The sequence below is a fragment of the Giraffa tippelskirchi genome, chromosome 6 (assembly GCF_054371585.1).
Source record: "Giraffa tippelskirchi isolate mGirTip1 chromosome 6, T2T-mGirTip1v1.2.pri, whole genome shotgun sequence".
NCBI classification, from domain to species: Eukaryota; Metazoa; Chordata; class Mammalia; order Artiodactyla; family Giraffidae; genus Giraffa; species Giraffa tippelskirchi.
In genome coordinates this window covers 170,558,097-170,575,922 of record NC_137280.1, presented here as the reverse complement: position 1 = coordinate 170,575,922, position 17,826 = coordinate 170,558,097, and the positions used below count along the sequence as shown (strand labels likewise).

The 17,826-nt window shown below is 35.6% G+C and overlaps 1 protein-coding gene across 5 annotated transcripts in view; it reads left to right on the top strand.

Annotated features, from left to right (window-relative positions):
- SLCO4C1 (solute carrier organic anion transporter family member 4C1) overlaps positions 1-14,891 on the top strand; it is a 66,578-nt gene extending 51,687 nt beyond the window's left edge. For 3 of the 5 annotated variants that reach the window (XM_081498877.1, XM_081498878.1, XM_081498879.1), the window contains exons 10-14: positions 5,250-5,403; positions 9,024-9,214; positions 10,837-10,901; positions 12,267-12,404; positions 14,599-14,891. In XM_081498877.1, the coding sequence (XP_081355003.1) occupies positions 5,250-5,403; positions 9,024-9,214; positions 10,837-10,901; positions 12,267-12,404; positions 14,599-14,759 (709 nt within the window). In that variant the 3' untranslated portion in view covers positions 14,760-14,891. The remainder of the gene's footprint in view (positions 1-5,249; positions 5,404-9,023; positions 9,215-10,836; positions 10,902-12,266; positions 12,405-14,598) is intronic. The other 2 variants (XR_014056281.1, XR_014056282.1) reach the window with 1 other exon arrangement.
- Positions 14,892-17,826: the final 2,935 nt, after the last annotated feature.

Below are 17,826 nucleotides of genomic sequence, written 5' to 3'. Positions count from 1 at the left end.
TATAATTCTGTATTAATATGGATTCAGATAACATAAATATAGAGAAAAGTTTGTCAGTAACATTTATCATGATTTGTAGCTACTGTTCATGTCTATCATTCTATTAATGAAAAATGGTGAATCTTGTAAAGCAGTGTTTGGTTCAGCTTTATTACCATTATTCAGCATTATTGCCTGCTTCCTCTGGTAGACTTACAGTACAATTCCTGCTCTGAAGGAGTTTCCTGGGTGCTGCATAGACTGGGAAACAGCACAGTGAATGGAAAGTGGGTTAGGTGTTGAGAGACATAAAGGGCTACGGAATTCAAAAGAGAGCTTTTCAGTTTCTTTAATTAGATTTAGGAAGGGCTTCACGGCACAACAGAGAAATACGGCTAATATATCCTCTTAAGTATACAAAAAGTTTGAGAAAGAAAGATTTGGAGAGAGGGAATGCAGAGGAATATGTTAAGCCAAAGCATAAATGCTAGAAAGTGAAGGGTAGATTCAGGCACCAGTTTGAATGGGACTTAGGTCATGTTTCTGGAAATAGGAGGGAAATACCTGGAAAGGTTGAAAGGTAGATAGAAGTGAAGTTGTGCAGACCTGATTGATACCCATAAACTTTGCCCAGATGTGCTCCAAGAAACCACAGCTTTTTGTATGTTCCTTTCAGAGGTACAGACACCTACTACTGTATCACCTTGGCAAACAAACGATGGGGATGTGAGTCCATCTGGTGTTTTCTACCTTAGACAAGAGTCACCCCCCAGTGGGTTGCCCTTCGCATACTCAGAAAGGAGGGCAAGCAAGGTGGTGTCAGCTGGAGGTGTCTGTGGGCACTGGTCATGGAGAGATATCAAGATCTGGGGCATAGAGATTGTGCTTAATTACATACACATTCATAGTGATGAGAAGACTAAACGTGAGTATGTGTGTGTGTGTATGTGTGCTCCGTCATGGCTGACTCTTTGTGAGCCCAGGGATGGTAGCCCATCAGGCTTCTCTGTCCATGGAATTTTCCCGGCAAGAGTACTGGAGTGGGTTGCCATTTCCTACTCCAGGGGATCTTCCCAACCCAGGGATCGAACCCATGTCTCTTGCATCTCCTGCATTGGCAGGTGGGTTCTTTACCACTGAGTCACCTGGGAAAACCTGTACACACATACACACATACATTAACACACACGGGATGTGTGTGAAAATGTGTGTAGATTGTACTAATATAGAGATAAAGCCAAGCCACAACAGAGGTGTGACATCATCAGATCATTTTTCTCTGTGGCCCTACATTCTTAATTTACCTCTGTACCCTGCACATTAAAATGGACAGCTTAGTCATAATAACCTTATGCAAGAAACTCACTCATAAAAAAAAGTATATGGATAGAACAGACTTGGAAGCTCAAGAAATACCTCCTTAGTGAGTGGGAGAAAGAGAGACTGTCAAGATGCAGGATTTCTAGTAGAGTGATGCCAAGAATCTTCGCCCTTTGCTGTGTAACCATAGATGATTAAAAAGCTTTTATAACTCTGAATTAATGAATTAGGCTTACTGTTAGGTTTATTTAAAGCCCTATATAACAGTATATCCAAAGCTTAAGATCAGTAATACTGATTATTTCAGGGGATATTTGTAATATTCATAATATTTCAAATGTGTTATTAAATGTTTGATATGAGCACAACACTGGGCTTCCCAGGTGGTGCAGTGATAATCTGCCTGCCAAGCAGGAGACACAAGAGACACAGGTTTGATCCCTGGGTCAGGAAGATCCCCTGGAGGAGGAAAGGGGCAACCCACTGTAGTTTTCTTGCCTGGAAAATGCCATGGACAGAGGAGTCTGGTGGGCTGCAGTTCTTGGGATCTCAAAGAGTCAGACACAACTGAGTACATACACACATGAGTACCACACTAAATTCAGTTTGAAAGGAGATTGTCAAAGAATATTTCCAGAACGCTAGTAGTTATTAAAATTTGCCATTGTCCTATATCACCTTGGTAATCTATCTGTAAGATCTTTGGGTCTGTTTTGGTAATCAGTATTGGTTATGGTGATTTGCATTTTACTTTATACTTAGTAAGTACACACAATATTTTTCCCCCTATGGTCTAAAGCTGTAATTTCACTGCTTATCTGAAACAGCACCTTTAAGAGGCATATCTGTCAAGGAGTTGCAGTAGATTTAGGGAAATCTTTGCTTTTTGTAGAAGCATATTTATAGAATAATAGTTTGGATTCAAATAAAACATCAATGATTAAATTCAGCTATTTGTGATTAAACTTGTTTCTTATATTACATATGTGTATGTCTAAACACACAGCTATGTGTGTTTTTAAAATACTTAAAATACATTTTGTGTATATTCAATATAATATTTTAAAAATATTTTTAAATATTCAATTTTTAAAAAATAAAATATTCTATGTATTTAAAAAATTTTAAAAATCCATAAACTTAACAAACTGGCTATTTTCCTGATAATAGTTCCCCCGTCACTTCATGAAATAAACCTTTTCAAATATATAGGCTACAGTGACTAATCCTTCATAATAAGAGATATATTCTATATTTCTTTGTTTCTATGGTAGTTTACATGACGGTCTTAAACTATGATGTCTTAGTAATCATTTATCGATAATATGGGAATTATAAGAATATTTTAATTTAAAAGTTACTGTGTAGAGACGATTTCTAGAGTTGCAGGGACAGTTTTTCTGTCGCCTTATTTCTACATATATATTATGAACTAGATGAGAGCGGAGGTTGTAATGCTTGACTTCATGAATGGGATCATGCTTGATAAAGAATCTAGCAGCAGCTGGAAGAAGAGATTTGAAGAAGGAGAGGCCCCAAGCAGGAGACGAATTACTTAAAATTGCCTCTTTGATCACCCTTCCCTTCAAATTCGCCTCTGATTGTCGTCCTGTTCGCTGTATACTCTCCTCTTCAGTCTGTTTCCTGTATGAACTTATTGTTTCACACCGACTCTCCAAGTGTCGCCTTTTTGCAGCACAGCAGTCGCTGTCTTCTGATAGTTGGATAAATCACTCATTTATGTCTTTCATCCCCAGTACAAGAAACTTTGCTTCATGGTTGCAGGAAATTTTATTCCACCCTCACTTCCGTTCTTTTTCTTTCCTTCCTTTCTCTCTTTCTCTATCCTTATTTCTGTGTCTTTATTTATTTTGGATCTATATCCACCACTTCAAGTCTAGCACATAATTGGAGCTCGTTATGTATTCATGAAATACATGAACTCCCAAGACCCCTCTGTACTCTTCCCACTCTTTACACAGTTGATCTGATCATTCTCATAGTTTCAGCTACATCCATATGCAAATGGATATTAAGATACCTGGCTCCAGACCAAATTTCTTCACCGAATTTGAGACTCTTAATCTCAATATGCATTTATAAAACCACACCCATCATCTCTTCCCCAAAACTAGTTCTTTTCTGCCAAAATGCCAGGTTAGACACTAGGAGTCATTCTTGACTCTTCCATTCTGTTCCTATCTCCAGTCAGCCAAACACCGAATATTACTGATTCTACATCCAAAATATTTCTCAAATCTGTTTTCTTTCATCAGTATTCTATTTCAGTTCTACTACACATTGTCATAATTTATTGCCTGGGGTATGTGTAACTGGAAACTTTGTATAACTCCTAGGGTTATTTCTTTAAAATATACTTGTAACAGTGTCATTTTTCAGTCTAAAATACATGATTACCTTTTCAAAATGAGTTAAAGCCCTTTGTTTTTAATAAGGCTCATGGGACATTCAATAATCTGATCCATGCTTATTTTCCAACTAGATTTCCTGTTATTCTCTGCCTCAGACGTCATTCATATTTCTCCGTATAGAATATAGGATGCTATCTCCCGTCCTTATGCCTTTCATCAGCTTCTCTGAAGTACCTTTCGCCCTCCGCACTCACCCAGCTAACTTGACTCATTCTTTAAGCCTCGAGTAGCAGCGCTTCGACCCTCTTACCTAAACTGTGGCCTGCTTTAAGTGTCATTCCCCAGCGCAGGTGGCTAACGTGCACGTTGTTGATGTCTTTAACCACAGTCTATAAACATATTATTGTATAAATTCGGTCCATCTCTTCTCCTGGACTAGGAAATCTTTGAGGATGACAATCACCTCATCAGCTCTGTAGTCCCAGTTCCTAGGAGAGCGGCTTGCACTTGCTCAATATACGTTCGTTGAATAAATAGATAAGGGACTGGAGAAGTATCTTTGTCTATGCACGTCCTCAGTCGTGTCCAACTCTTGGCAACCCCGCATATTGTAGCCCACCAGGCTCCTCTGTCCATGGAATTTTCCAGGCAAGAATACCAGGTTGGGTTGCCATTTTCTACTCCAGGGGATCTTCCCGACCCAGGGATCAAACCTGCAGTCTCTTGTGTCTCTTGCATTGCAGATGGATTCTTTACCACTGCACCACATGGGAAGCCCATCTTTGCCGAGGGTAACCCTTTATATTTTAAAAGTGGTTGCCTCCTATTAAGAGGCAGGATGGAATAACAGTGAACCTGGGAAGCAGGAGTATTAGATGGCAAAGAAAGTTAAGTAAATTAGTTTCTCTAGACCTCAGTTTTCCCACTGATAGAGTGAGTATGCTCAACATTGTAACTGTATTCATCCTTCCAGGTTTAACATTTTACCCATACCCTAGGGAAATACCCTGGAGAAGGAAATGGCAACCCACTCCAGTATTCTTGCCTGGAAAATCCCGTGGACAGAGGAATGTGGCAGGCTGCAGTCTATGGGGTGGCGAAGAGCCGGACACGTCCGAGCAACTTCATTTTCTTTCACGTTAGGGAAATACGGTAGTGTCTGGAGACATTTTGGTTGTCATAGCTACGGGGATGCTCCTGACATCCAGTGGGTAGAGGTCAGGGATGCTGCTGTACGTCTTACAGTCCCCAGAAGCAGCCCTCCCCAACCTCCACCAAAAAAAAAAAAAGAATCATCTGGTACCAAATGAGAAACCGCTTTATTTGCTTACTCTGCCGATGTTTTTCAAAACATTGACAGACATTCTATTATGTAGCTGTTGTTTCTACTGCCTGTCTCTTCCACAAGAAGTTAAGCTCTATGTGAAAAGGCAGACATGCTGTTTATTTGTTCACTAATTAAATAAGCATTAAGTGAGTGAATAAATTACCGAATGGCAAGATATAGCAATGCTTCTGATCTGCTCATTAAAAGTTATAATGTAGATAATTTATCCATCTTTTATTTCTTGTTGACAGGACAGGAGAACTGGGAAACCTGACCGCTCCTTGTAATGCCGGTTGTTACTGCCTGCGATCGTACTATTATCCTGTCTGTGGAGGAAACGGAGTCCAGTATTTTTCTCCCTGCTTTGCAGGTTGTACACATTCTGTTTTCAAAAGACAGCCAAAGGTAACTTGTGTTTGCTTCTTTACTACCGTATGAGGCAGTATGCTTATGTATTTCTGGATGCCCTTCTGTATTCCTCTAGTGGAGTTACGCTACGACTAGTCTCTTCTCCCTGGCCTACCTCCTCCATTCAGAAGCCAGGCATAAAGTTTCAGTCAAGTAAAATGAGTCAGTTCTAGAGCTCTGCTGGACAGCATTGTACCTACAGTCAACAACAATGCATTATACACTTAAAATTCATTGGTGTTCTTGCCTTAATTTTTAAAAAGGGTCCCAACCACTCCCACTTTTTCTGCCTCAGATTCAATTACCGTCATAGCAGTTCCTCACATATATCTGTAAACATCACTTCTGAAATATTATTTACTTTTTTACATTGTTTTATTTTTTTCAACTATACTGTATGTCCCTTGAAGTCAGGAAACTTCTCTTATTCTTACTAAGTACATTGTATATAATAAAAACTGAATAAATATTTGTTGTTTTTAATTGATAAATGATGGACACATTAAAAAAATATACAAATCACTAACCCATTCTCAAGTGCAAAGTTACTTTTAGTACTGTATTACAATGCATATTACCTAAATATGATTTATTTTAAATTCAATTAAATAGTTTTAAAAAAATCCCATTGAATTTTGTTGTACTACATCTACCATCTAAAAATTTCATCTTCATTAAATTTAAAAACCTTGGGAAAAATAATATTCACATTACTAGTAGTACATAATAGGTTATGTTATATATAAACAGATAATGTGGTAACTTTGAAAAGATCTGAGGGAAATATATAAGAGACTACAATGAATAAGATACATAAGAATTATATGACAAAACAGCACAATCTTGGTTATTTGAAATATGGATTAGTGATATGACATTCTTTTTTTCCTATATAAAGATAGTTTAAGATCACAAAATTACGTCACATTTCTTTTAGAACTAACATGGATGTCTGTGTGTGTGTGGTTATACATATTTATATGTTCATATATACACACACATAAATATGTCTGTGCATATGTATACATATCTAATGATTTTGTGTGTGATAAGTACATTGAACATTTATCTCAGCAGAGATGTAGGATTTCATTTTTCTGCTGGGGGTAAACCAGAATGTGGGAAAGAGTATACTTTTTTTTTCATATTATCTAGTTTCAGTTCAGTTCAGTCGCTCAGTCGTGTCCGACTCTTTGCAACCCCATGAACTGCAGCACTCTAAGGCTTCCCTGTCCATCACCAATTCCTGGAGCTTACTAGATTTAAAAGTAATTTAAATTTTGCTTACTAGATTTAAAAATAGTTGTCTAAGAATATTGAAAATATGGCAGAAAAAATGTGATAAATCATAGCAGATTTAATAGACTTGATTGACATGTGCAGTTTTAATCCTTGGAATAAAGCTAATTAATTAGATCACTACCATAAAGTTCCTATAAAATTTTAGAAAAGACATCAGGAAGATTTTTAAAGCTTCAGAACTGAGAGTTATCATACCTTCAAATCTGTGGACATCTGGGGAGGCTTTAGTTTCAAAACAGGTTGAAAAAGTTAGGTATTTGTGTCAGTTATAAGGAATCAAATTCCACAAGTGAGCATGGTACATATCATAGATTTAGAACTATCTAGAAAGTAAACTATTCCTTTGAGAAGCAGAGAAGTAGGTAGCTTTTTCCTGTATATTAAATATCATCAAAAGAATATCAGTAAGTGCTACTGATTAACTTCAATTAGAAGATTATGACAAGGAATTAAATTGTTGGAAGAGTTTTATCCACATATCAAAATATATAGACACAAATAACATCCTGCACAAGAAAACCAAAATCGATGAATAAATAAATAAGTAAATAAATAAAAAATTCTAATACCCAGAACACACCTGAAATGGTATTGGTCATTTTGACATGGTTAATTCAATATTTGTATTTGTCACCAAATATTATCATTACCATTTTAAACAGTAAATTGTCTTCTAGGGATTGTTTTAGAAAAGCAAGTTAGTTTGACTTACAAATTTTCTATTTGTCCTAGTTTTTTTTATGCCCAGCTAATCCATGTAACAACTCACTTTTTCACTGGATTTTTTAAATGAAATATTTCAGATAGGCAAAAATGCATTGATAATAATGTAATAAAGAACTGTACACGTTTGTTCACAGAAATAGACTATATTTCGTACCAGTGGTCTAAACGACAGAAGCAGATGTTGACTAACAGCTAGCTATATTATAGGCAACTGTATATTTTTTTATGTAAGAGATTTGTAAAATTTCATTAAGATAGAAAATACTGTTTTCAGTTTTTCTTCTTAATATTTCTAAAGGCTCCGTTGTTTCATTATTTGGTGTATCTGGTTGCTGAGTCCATAAGTCATTTTAGGAACGTCACCTCCGTATCTGGGCTTCCTGAATCCGGACCAGCGGTTTCTGGCCTTTGGGGCAGTAAGAGCACTGGTTCACTTTGACTTCTCGAGCTCTGCTCTGACTGTATCGTGGCCGTAAACATATACAAAGATTTGTAGCGAGGGTAAAGTTGAGATGTAAAAAGCCTTTGCAAAATGATTATGCCTCACTTTTCATATACCTGAATTATTTCCCTACAAAAGTAATACTTGTGATTTTTAAAACGTGTTACTTTCCAACATATCATGCTATTATAGTATACATGTATATATACATATGTATGTGTATACATATATTAAATGGTTAATTTGTTATATATAAAATAGCCTTTAGGACAATGTAATAACTTCTGGTTTTTGTTTATGGTAAATACATCATCTTAAGAGGGATACAGTTTGCTTTTGGTAAGATAATTTGGAAAATTATAGTAAAAAGTTCAGTTGAAAGCAGTAATTTTTTTCCTAAACTCTTGTAATGTATTATTTAATTTTGCTGTGGCAATGGTTAAAATTATGTTAAGTGTTCGTTCTTTCAGGCTAGCATAGATAGTGAGATTGTCACAATGCATGCTTTTCTTTGCATCATAATAATGGAAAAGAAGAAAATTAGCAGGAAAACTGTTTGAGCAATTGAATAGGTCTATTGAAAGCAGTCTAGAATGTGTGTGTGTGTGCGTGTGTGCGTGCGTGCGTGTGTGTGTGTGTGTGTGTGAGCACTCCATCAGGTCTGACTCTTTGTGACCCCATGGACTGTAGCCCGCCAGGCTCCTCTGTCCATGGGATTCTCCAGGCAAGAATATTGGAGTGGGTTGCCATTCCCTCTCCAGAGGATCTTCCCGACCCAGGGATTGAATCTGGGTCTGCAGCATTGCAGGCAGATTCTTTACCATCTGAGCCACCAGGGAAGCCCTCTAGATCATCTAATAGTTATAGTCTTGTCAATTTGTCTTATAAGACATGAATCAGTAACAGGTTATAAGTTAAAATCATAGACATAATAGTCAAATACAGAGTATTCTCCTTTGTAAATATGGCCCCTTGTTTTCAGTTGCTTAATTTCTTAAGGGTTATTACTGTTTCTCATCACTATTTGTTGTGTATGAATTAAGATTGTGTAAGAGTGTTTGCCATATCTAGAAATCACTTAATTTGCAATGATAAAAGATGTTTTCAAGATAAGCACTTTCCATATGTTTATGTCTAATATTTCTAGGTATATTATAACTGTTCATGTATTGAAGGAGAAATTGACATAACACCTACTCCATCAAGTGTTAGTCTTGAAGCTCAAGCTGGAAAGTGTTCAAGTCAATGTAAACACTTGCCCCTATTCCTTGGCATTTTTTTTGCTGCAATTGTTTTTACATTCATGGCTGGTACTCCTATAACTGTGTCCATCCTAAGGTATGTGTTACATTGTGAAATTTGCCATCCCTAAGGCAACATGTTGAATGAAAAAGAAAATGGACTTAGGGATGCATTTGGGGTTTATATTGACTGTTGGTTCCAGTACTAATTCGGCCCTTACTAGATCATTAGTTGTATAGTTTTGGAAGAGCTACCTCATTGAACCCGAGATGTTTGAGGCTTTAATGAGATCATGGTTGTGAAAGTGTCGTAACATTACCTACTTGACATCTGTTCAGTGCTATTTTCTCTGCTCCTGTAATGAGGCTTCAGTTGTAAGCTGGGATTATGATCAGTTGTATTTGAGTATGATGGAAATGGCAGTGCATTCCGTATGTCAGAATCAGAATGATGAGCATTCTGCCTTATACAGTAGGTGCTGTTATAGTAAACCTTCCCCAAAACAGTAAAAATGCTGCCTGTCACCAGGCTCTTCACAGTGTTTCACGGTTTCAGTGCCTCTTTCTTTTTGTCTGTGTGTGTGTGTGTGTGTGTGTTAATCATTCAGTTGTGTCCGACTTTTCTTTTTTAATTAATTTACTTTTTAAATTGAAGGATAAGTGCTTTACAGAATTTTGTTGTTTTCTGTCGAACATCAGCATGGATCAGCCATAGGTGTACATATATCCCCTCTGTCTTGAACCTCCTCTTTGTGACCCCACGGACTGTAGCCCCCCAGGCTCCTCTGTCCATGGGATTTTCTAGGCAAGAATACTGGAGTGGGTGGCCTTTCCCTTCTCCAGGGGTCTTCCCAACCCAGGGATCGAACCCAGGTCTCCTGCATTGGGACGTGAATTCTTTATCATCTGAGCTATAAAATTATTTCCTATTTGCCCTTGTATAAGCTCGTCAGCCTTACTTTTGTATTTCCTAACAAACTAGAATTTTCCCCTCTTCAGTCTTTGTTTCCTGATACTCAGTCACGACCTTTTCACATACTTTTTGACAAATGGAAACTTCAGAGATTTTGTCTAAAAACATTAAGTAGTCTGTTAATATTACACCTATTTTATCTACATCACCTTTTACCTACATATTTGTTTTTTAAAGACTGCTTGATCTCCTGTATCTCCTTCTAACTCGCTTGTGTGCCAACATCACATCTCATCCATCTTTGAGAGTTATTACTGAAAAAGACTTATTGTGGAATCAAATCGAGTATCGGAAACTGTTTTACACTGACTCTAATTTGTAACTGTAACTCACAGGTGTAATTTCTGTCTCAAAGTTGGTAAGAGAGTAAGAATTATTTGCTTGCAACTTAAGTCGTGTGACTTGTAACTTACAGAATAGTCAGATAGTCAAGAAGAAACAGTCTGGTTAATGAATGTTCTTTCTCCTTTATGTTTGGTGTTATTCCTACATATTCTGTATATTTGTTAAAACTCATTTGACTCTCTTTGGTATTATTTACACTATTTTAGTTTAGATAAAATTTTTCTCCTCTTACAGTTCCAGAAAGGTTGAACTGTATATAAGCTGTTATAGATAATTTTTTACTTCCTACGTATAATGTTTACTTTAATTTAGAAATGCTGAGCTCATATAAAAATGAATTTTCTCAAGAGTAAATACGCTATACAGCTATTTCTCGTCTTCTATGCATTCAACATCTGCAGGTGTGTCAATCAAAGGCAGCGATCTCTAGCATTGGGGATACAGTGCACATTGCTTCGATTATTAGGTATGTCATTTTTCTAAGTGCATTGGTAACTGCTGACTATTTTTATTCCTTACTGTTATTGATTTATTTGCTTATAATATGTGGCAAGAAAACAATTAGTTTATTTGAAGTGGACAACTACATAATTGTCATTGAAGAAAACTATCTTCTACTATTCAAGATGTAGTATTTATATATCACATAAAAAATATGGACTTCACTTTTTACCTATCTGATTGATTACCAATTGTTCCCAATTCTGTTGCAAATATAACCCTAAAGAATATATTATATTTATTTAAAATATGACATATGATCACCAGCACATTTCTAATAGAGCACAGTAAAAGACAAATTTTTTGTTTATTCATGTAAAACCTACTACCAACATAAATTATGAAAAAATATTCTTTATAACCATTGTAATTCCTTTTTCTTCCTGCATTTAACTCCATTTGGGACATAATTTTCTTGCATTAGCAGTGAAAAATAATGAGTTTGTATGTTTCAATAAAAACTATACTGTAAATATTGTGTCTAGTTAAAAATTGATGAAAGAAATGACTTAAGCCAAAAAGAATTTAAGATTCCAGATATAGGAAGAATAATAAGACAGAAACATGTCTTACACATAATTATTTGTGTGTATAACTTTACATATAATATTATACACATAATGTTACAATTGTTTATAAAAACGAAAACCAAAAGCAGGGAACGTTAGAGCTCCCCTAGACCGATTTTCCCATTTTTTAGATGAATAAATTAAGGACCTGAGAGATTCAGGGATTGGCCCATAGTTGCACAATTAATGGTGAACTCAACATGTTAGTGTGAATGTGTGTGTGCAGGTACACGCCCATACACATACATGTCAGTGCATGTGTGTATATATAGTGTATATATGTGTACTCACACACCCATATTGGTTTACATGCACATGCCCACATGTGCATACACATAATATATGTGCTGAAGTTTAGGAGGCTTAGTCTGTGCATCAGATATTTATTTTGATTTTTTAAAAATATAATAGGTAATTTCAAAAACATTTATTAAATTAGAAAAGTAGTGAACAAAAATATTTCCTTAACTAAATATTAATACCATACATTAATATTTATTAATGTATTAATCCAATACATTAATAAGATGTTCATTAAAATAAATTTTTGAATTGACTGGAAATATATAATAATTATGTATAATTATTTTAGAATGTTTTATCTGTTTCTTTATATTCCTATCACTTGTACATGAACTGATTGATTTGTAGGATAGACAGATTAATACCTATTTCCCATTTATGTAAAAAGTATATGTAAAAAACCCTGTTATTGTAAACTATAATCTTTACTCATGTATTTTACATATGATTTCTTTTAGGCACCATACCTGGACCTATTATATTTGGCAGCACAATAGACAGCACATGTATTCTCTGGGATATTAACGAATGTGGAAATAAAGGAGCTTGCTGGATTTATAATAATGTCAAGATGGCCTATATGCTAGTGGCCATAAGTAAGTGGTGACTTCTTGATAACTTTACAGTAAATGGATTATGACAAGAGAAAAGATATCTTATTGTTACTTACTTAGATTTTGACGTGTTTGGTCCATGCAGCTGGACTGTCCTTTAGTCCTGAAGCAGAGATCAGTTATCAAAGCATGTTTTAAAAGGCCATACCTAGAGTCTGTGAGGCACGGTCCAAGATAGAAAGGAGTAAGGTTTTAGCTGTTATTGCATCACATATTATATAAATTTCTTTGAACAGTTTTTCTCAAATTTCTTTGAAAAGTATAACAAAAAGCTAAAAGAGAATTCTGAGAAACTGGAATGACTGTCATCTAAGCACCTAGGCTTTGGAGAGCACGTGGAGTCTAGGTCGGGATGTTTTCTTGGCTCTGAGGTACTTTGTAGGAAACTTTTTTATGATGTAACAGGTTAGCCATGATGTTTAACCCGTTTTGCCTTCAGTCTGTCTTCCGTAGTCTTGGTTAAGCAATCAGTGGAAATTAAGATTAAGGAACTAGAGCAATGCATCTAATTTGAAAGAGTATGATAAAATTAGAAAATTAAAAAAAAACCTAAGAAATTGTGCTTAGTTGCTTGGTTGTGTCCGACTCTTTGCAACCCCGTGGACTGTAGCCCACCAGACTCTTATGTCCGTGGGATTCTCTAGGCAAGAATACTGGAGTGGATTGCCATGCCCTCCTCAAGGGGATTTTCCCAACCTGGAGATCGAACCCAGGTCTCCTGCATCACAGGCAGATTCTTTACTGTCTGAGCCACCAGGGAAGCCCATGAATACTGGACTTACGGGTAGCCTGTCCATTCTCCAGGGGAACTTCCCAGCCTAGGAATTGAACCGGGGTCTCCTGCATTGCAGGTGGATTCTTTACCAACTGAGCTACCAGGGAAGCCCCTTATTTCTCCTACATGTGTTTAAATTCAGAGTATGCTATCTGAATTTATAATGACAGAATAATTATCCACTGGAGAAATAAATACATAAATCTAGGAAAACAATGAGATGGTAAATATTGACTAAAATAGGCAAAATTAATCTTCCCATCACTTTTACCTGTTAAGAAACATTTCTTATTCAGTATATTTTTATGTTTAAAAATTTATTTAATTGGTTATGTTTATACTTTTTGACCAAAAATGTAGATAATTAATTTTTCTTTTACCTACTCTCTGATAAATATGAGAATTCCTCAACCAGAAACATATGTACCTTTAAATATTCCAAAAATATAATAATAGTACCTATAATTAGTCTAAATCTAGAAATGCTTAGCTCAATGAGTATTTCTGTTTCTCAAATACCCAGTTTGAATAAAATATTAATGATTAATACAAATCAGCTACTGCAAAAGCTACAATGTGAGGTCATTTAATATATTTAGTTAGCACTTAGATGCTTGAACTATGACCAGAACTAGTTTCTTTAAAGAGAAAGAGTCTCTTTTTAGATTTTTAAAACTTTGGTAAGAAAGGTGATATTCTTTCAAAGAACTCTCAGAGTTCTTTGAAAATAAATTGAAGCCTGTGGCGTGAATCTAAATGTTTCATATTTTTAGTTTATGCTTAAAGGTAAATTTTAAGTATTGAATATTATATATTCCCATAGAGACTTTCTCCTAAGAACTCTGAAGCTTTTTTTGTTTTTAGAATTACTTTGCATCATGGACATGAGAATTTTGCAACTGATTGTTCAGGTTCACTGATGCTGTGAGCTGTCAATATCTTTCCTTGGTTAAGAACGTACATGCTATGTATGCTCTGCTGTGCTGAGTCGCTTCAGTCGTGTCCGACTCGCTGCAACCCCGTGGACTGTAGCCCACCAGGTTCCTCTGTCCATGGGATTCTCCAGGCAAGAATAGTGGAGTGGGTTGCCATGCCCTCCTCCAGAAGAATGTACAATCATAGCCCAAAATAGAATAGTTATTATATATTTTCATTGTTTAGAAAAAATAAGACTCGTTCATTGATTTATAGACAATGTTCTATTGAAAACTATCACCTTTCTTACTAAAGTTTTAAAAATTAAAAACATACAACTAATTGCCTGTATACTCCTTTTCTTTATGTGACAATGAAAATTTCTTTATGTAGTGAGATTCTATTCATGAAGAATTTTCAATGAGGATTAATTTTTGTAATAATTAAAGCCCAAAATCCATGATTAATTTTTGTTTTTCTACTTAGGTGTTATTTGTAAAATTATCACTGTTTTCTTCAATGGACTTGCAGTCTTTTTGTATCAACCGCCACCATCAGTCACAGATGTGGCATTTCAAAATCAGGATGCAGTTGTGACTACAGTTTCATTAGAATGTGATCTCAGCAAAGCAGGGAATGATGGATGAAACAGCAAAAGAGAAGATTGAAATTCGGTCTGCATTTGTAAGAATGCATGTTATCACTGCAGCATTAACTATCCAATATGGACAATCATATTTTAGAAAATGTTTTTTTTATAATTAAATGTGTTTCCTGTGTATGTATGGACTCTGAATTTGTTTTTGTTTTAATATAAGAAACAGACCTGTGCCTTCAAAGCCCATCAAAAGCCTCGAAACACACACACACACATAGATGAAATCCCCAGCTAATAAATAGTCCTAGAAAGAAAAAGCCAATGTTTAGTTAACAGTTTACATTTTAAAACCAAAGTGATGTTTCTATCCCTCTTACAACTTGTTTTATTTTAATTATCATTGTCAGTCGTTTGGCCTTTTTTAGAAAATTCATGGTGTAAAAATTTAAATATATCTAGTTTAAGTTCTAAGTTTCAAGAACTATTATTGAAAGAACATGAATTTAAAACCATCTAAATAATATTCTTTGTTTTTAAATGTATATGTACTAGTCTGTCCTTGATTTATTATAGACAGTTAGTGACCTGTTAGAATATTGGTTAATTATCTTTTTTGTGTCCCAGTACATAGTGCATTCAGAAATATTGGCATTTTATACACACGTCTTCACTTTAACTCAAGAATTCCAGGAAGCGATTTGTTGATATTGCTGATTTTTAACATTTTTATTATTCTGTGATAGTATTATTCAGTTCCATGTCTTCCAGAGGAAGGTGCCAGCTTCAGTAAAGTGCCAATTAGATAGGGAAATATTTCTTTTTTTCAAAAAAATGGCTTGTGTCCATTTGATTGATTTTCTTTGAAAAGCTTTCTTCATGAACTATGATCAGTGTTTATATACTCAGTAGTTCAACTTTTCTCGTTTGAAAAACGGATCACCTAGTACATTACTTATAGCACATAAGCAGTGCTTTGCTTATAGTAGGCATGTATTATTGTTTGGTTAAAACGTTAAACTCTACTTTTAACTGATCTGTTTATTTAAAGATTAAGTATTTCACATATATAGCACTATAATTCCATTTTTTTGGCTCGGACTTCGGCCAACTTTGTGTACTCAGAAGTGTGGAGGAAATACATCAGTAAACACCAATAAAAGTAACTTCTACCTGGCCAAGAACTTTACTGATTAAGAAAATTGTTGAATTTCATACCCATTTGAAATTTCATAAAATAAGGTTACTGGTTTAATAAGATTCATTATCAGCTTTTTCCTAGGTCAGCTGTTTACAATCAGTGTTTTATAGAATAACGAAATGGTTGAAGGCCTGATAGGAGACCAGGATCAGAAGCACTAGTAATTCACAGAGTTTTGAAGAATTATATTTCATGGTAATTGGTGGCTAGAGGCGATTCAAGAATTGAGTAGCATTTATAAATTGAGACGCAAGAAGGAATGAATTTGAAGTGAGGCCAGCAAGCACACTTGACTATTAGGGAATTGGAGGAGCAGTGGGTCACCCATCAGAGAGACAGATCTACTTAAACGAGGAACACGTAAGCACCAAAGGCTGAAGCCAGAATGGGTGGCCAAAAACCCAGGTGCTTGAGAAACAGGAAGTGCATAACAACCAAAGAGACAGTTCAGGGTAGACAGGGGAGCAAACACGTGACACTCCCAGTTCAGAAGCAGCCTCCCTCCTACCCAGCCAGAGATTTTAGATGAGTTTTTATTTGGCTCTGCTGGGTCTTCATCGCTGCTCAGGCTTTTCCCTAGTTGCTGGGGGCAGGGACTGCTCTCCAGCGGCAGTGCTCAGGCTTCTCACTGGGGTGGCTGCTCTTCTTGCAGAGCATGGCCTCCTGGGTGCATTTAGATACTGCACATCCAGGCTCTAGAGCAGAGGCTCCACAGTTGTGGTAGATGGGCATGTAGGGCCTTCCCGGACCAGGGATCAAACGCACGTCACCTGCATAGGGAGGCGGATTCTTGATAATGAGTCATCGGGGAAGCCCCACTCAGATACATTTTAAATGTTTCTTAGAGCCGAGGCTAAAGGGAGAGCTTAGGCTTTCTATATCTTGTGTGTGGGGCTTCCACAGTGGCTACGTGGTAAAGAATGCCTGCCAATGTAGGAGACGTGGGTTTGATCCCTGGGTTGAGCAGATCCCCTGGAGAAGGAAACGGCAACCCACTCCAATATGCTTGCCTGGAAAATCCCATGGACAGAGGAGCCTGGGGGGCTTCAGTCCAGGGGGTCACAAAAGAGTCAGACCCGACTTAGCGACTAAACAACAATCCTATATGTGGAAGCTGGGAGTTGAGTGGAAACATTTTCTAGATGTAATAGAGTGGAAACAATAACTATAAAACATATTAGTTTAAAGCCACTTGAGAGAAAAGAAAAAAAATCACACCACTCATAGAAATAGTTGAATGAATAAGTCACTAAATGATTGGCATTCACAATGATTTTTAGTTATCAAGGGTTTCATTGTGTTCACCGTACTCAATTTTATTAGATGATAAACATTTTTACAAAATTTGTTATGAAAATGATTAAAGTGAAAATAATTTTGGCACTTGAAAGAAGTCAGGCTCATTTATAACATACATATTTACAAAGAATACCTCCTCTTATGCTAGGACAATATAGACACTACTGTAATTTATAAATATTGTTTATACTTTTGGAGTTACCTAGATTATATGAATTGGTATTATGCTACTTTTATGAGATAATTCTTTATAATATATATTTTTCACAATTTATAATGATCTTTAAATTTGTAATTTGGTGATTTTTTTTGTACATAATTGAATATATGTCTTAAATTTAACATTTGAATTTTCTTAATTGTAGTAAATACAAATGTAAAACCTTTATATATAAGAACTGTACAATTGTTTAGCTGTGTAAATTGGAGGAAAATGCAAATAAAATTTTAGCTCTATTTTTTCAATTTTTATTATAAATATGTAAAATCTATATATTTTAAAATATCAATATGTTTGTACTTGCTTAAGTGTTTAATCTTATTAAAGCCACAGATTTTAAAATATGATTTATCTCTGTTTATATGTACACACACATTTGTTGATTGGGAGAGGGAAAAT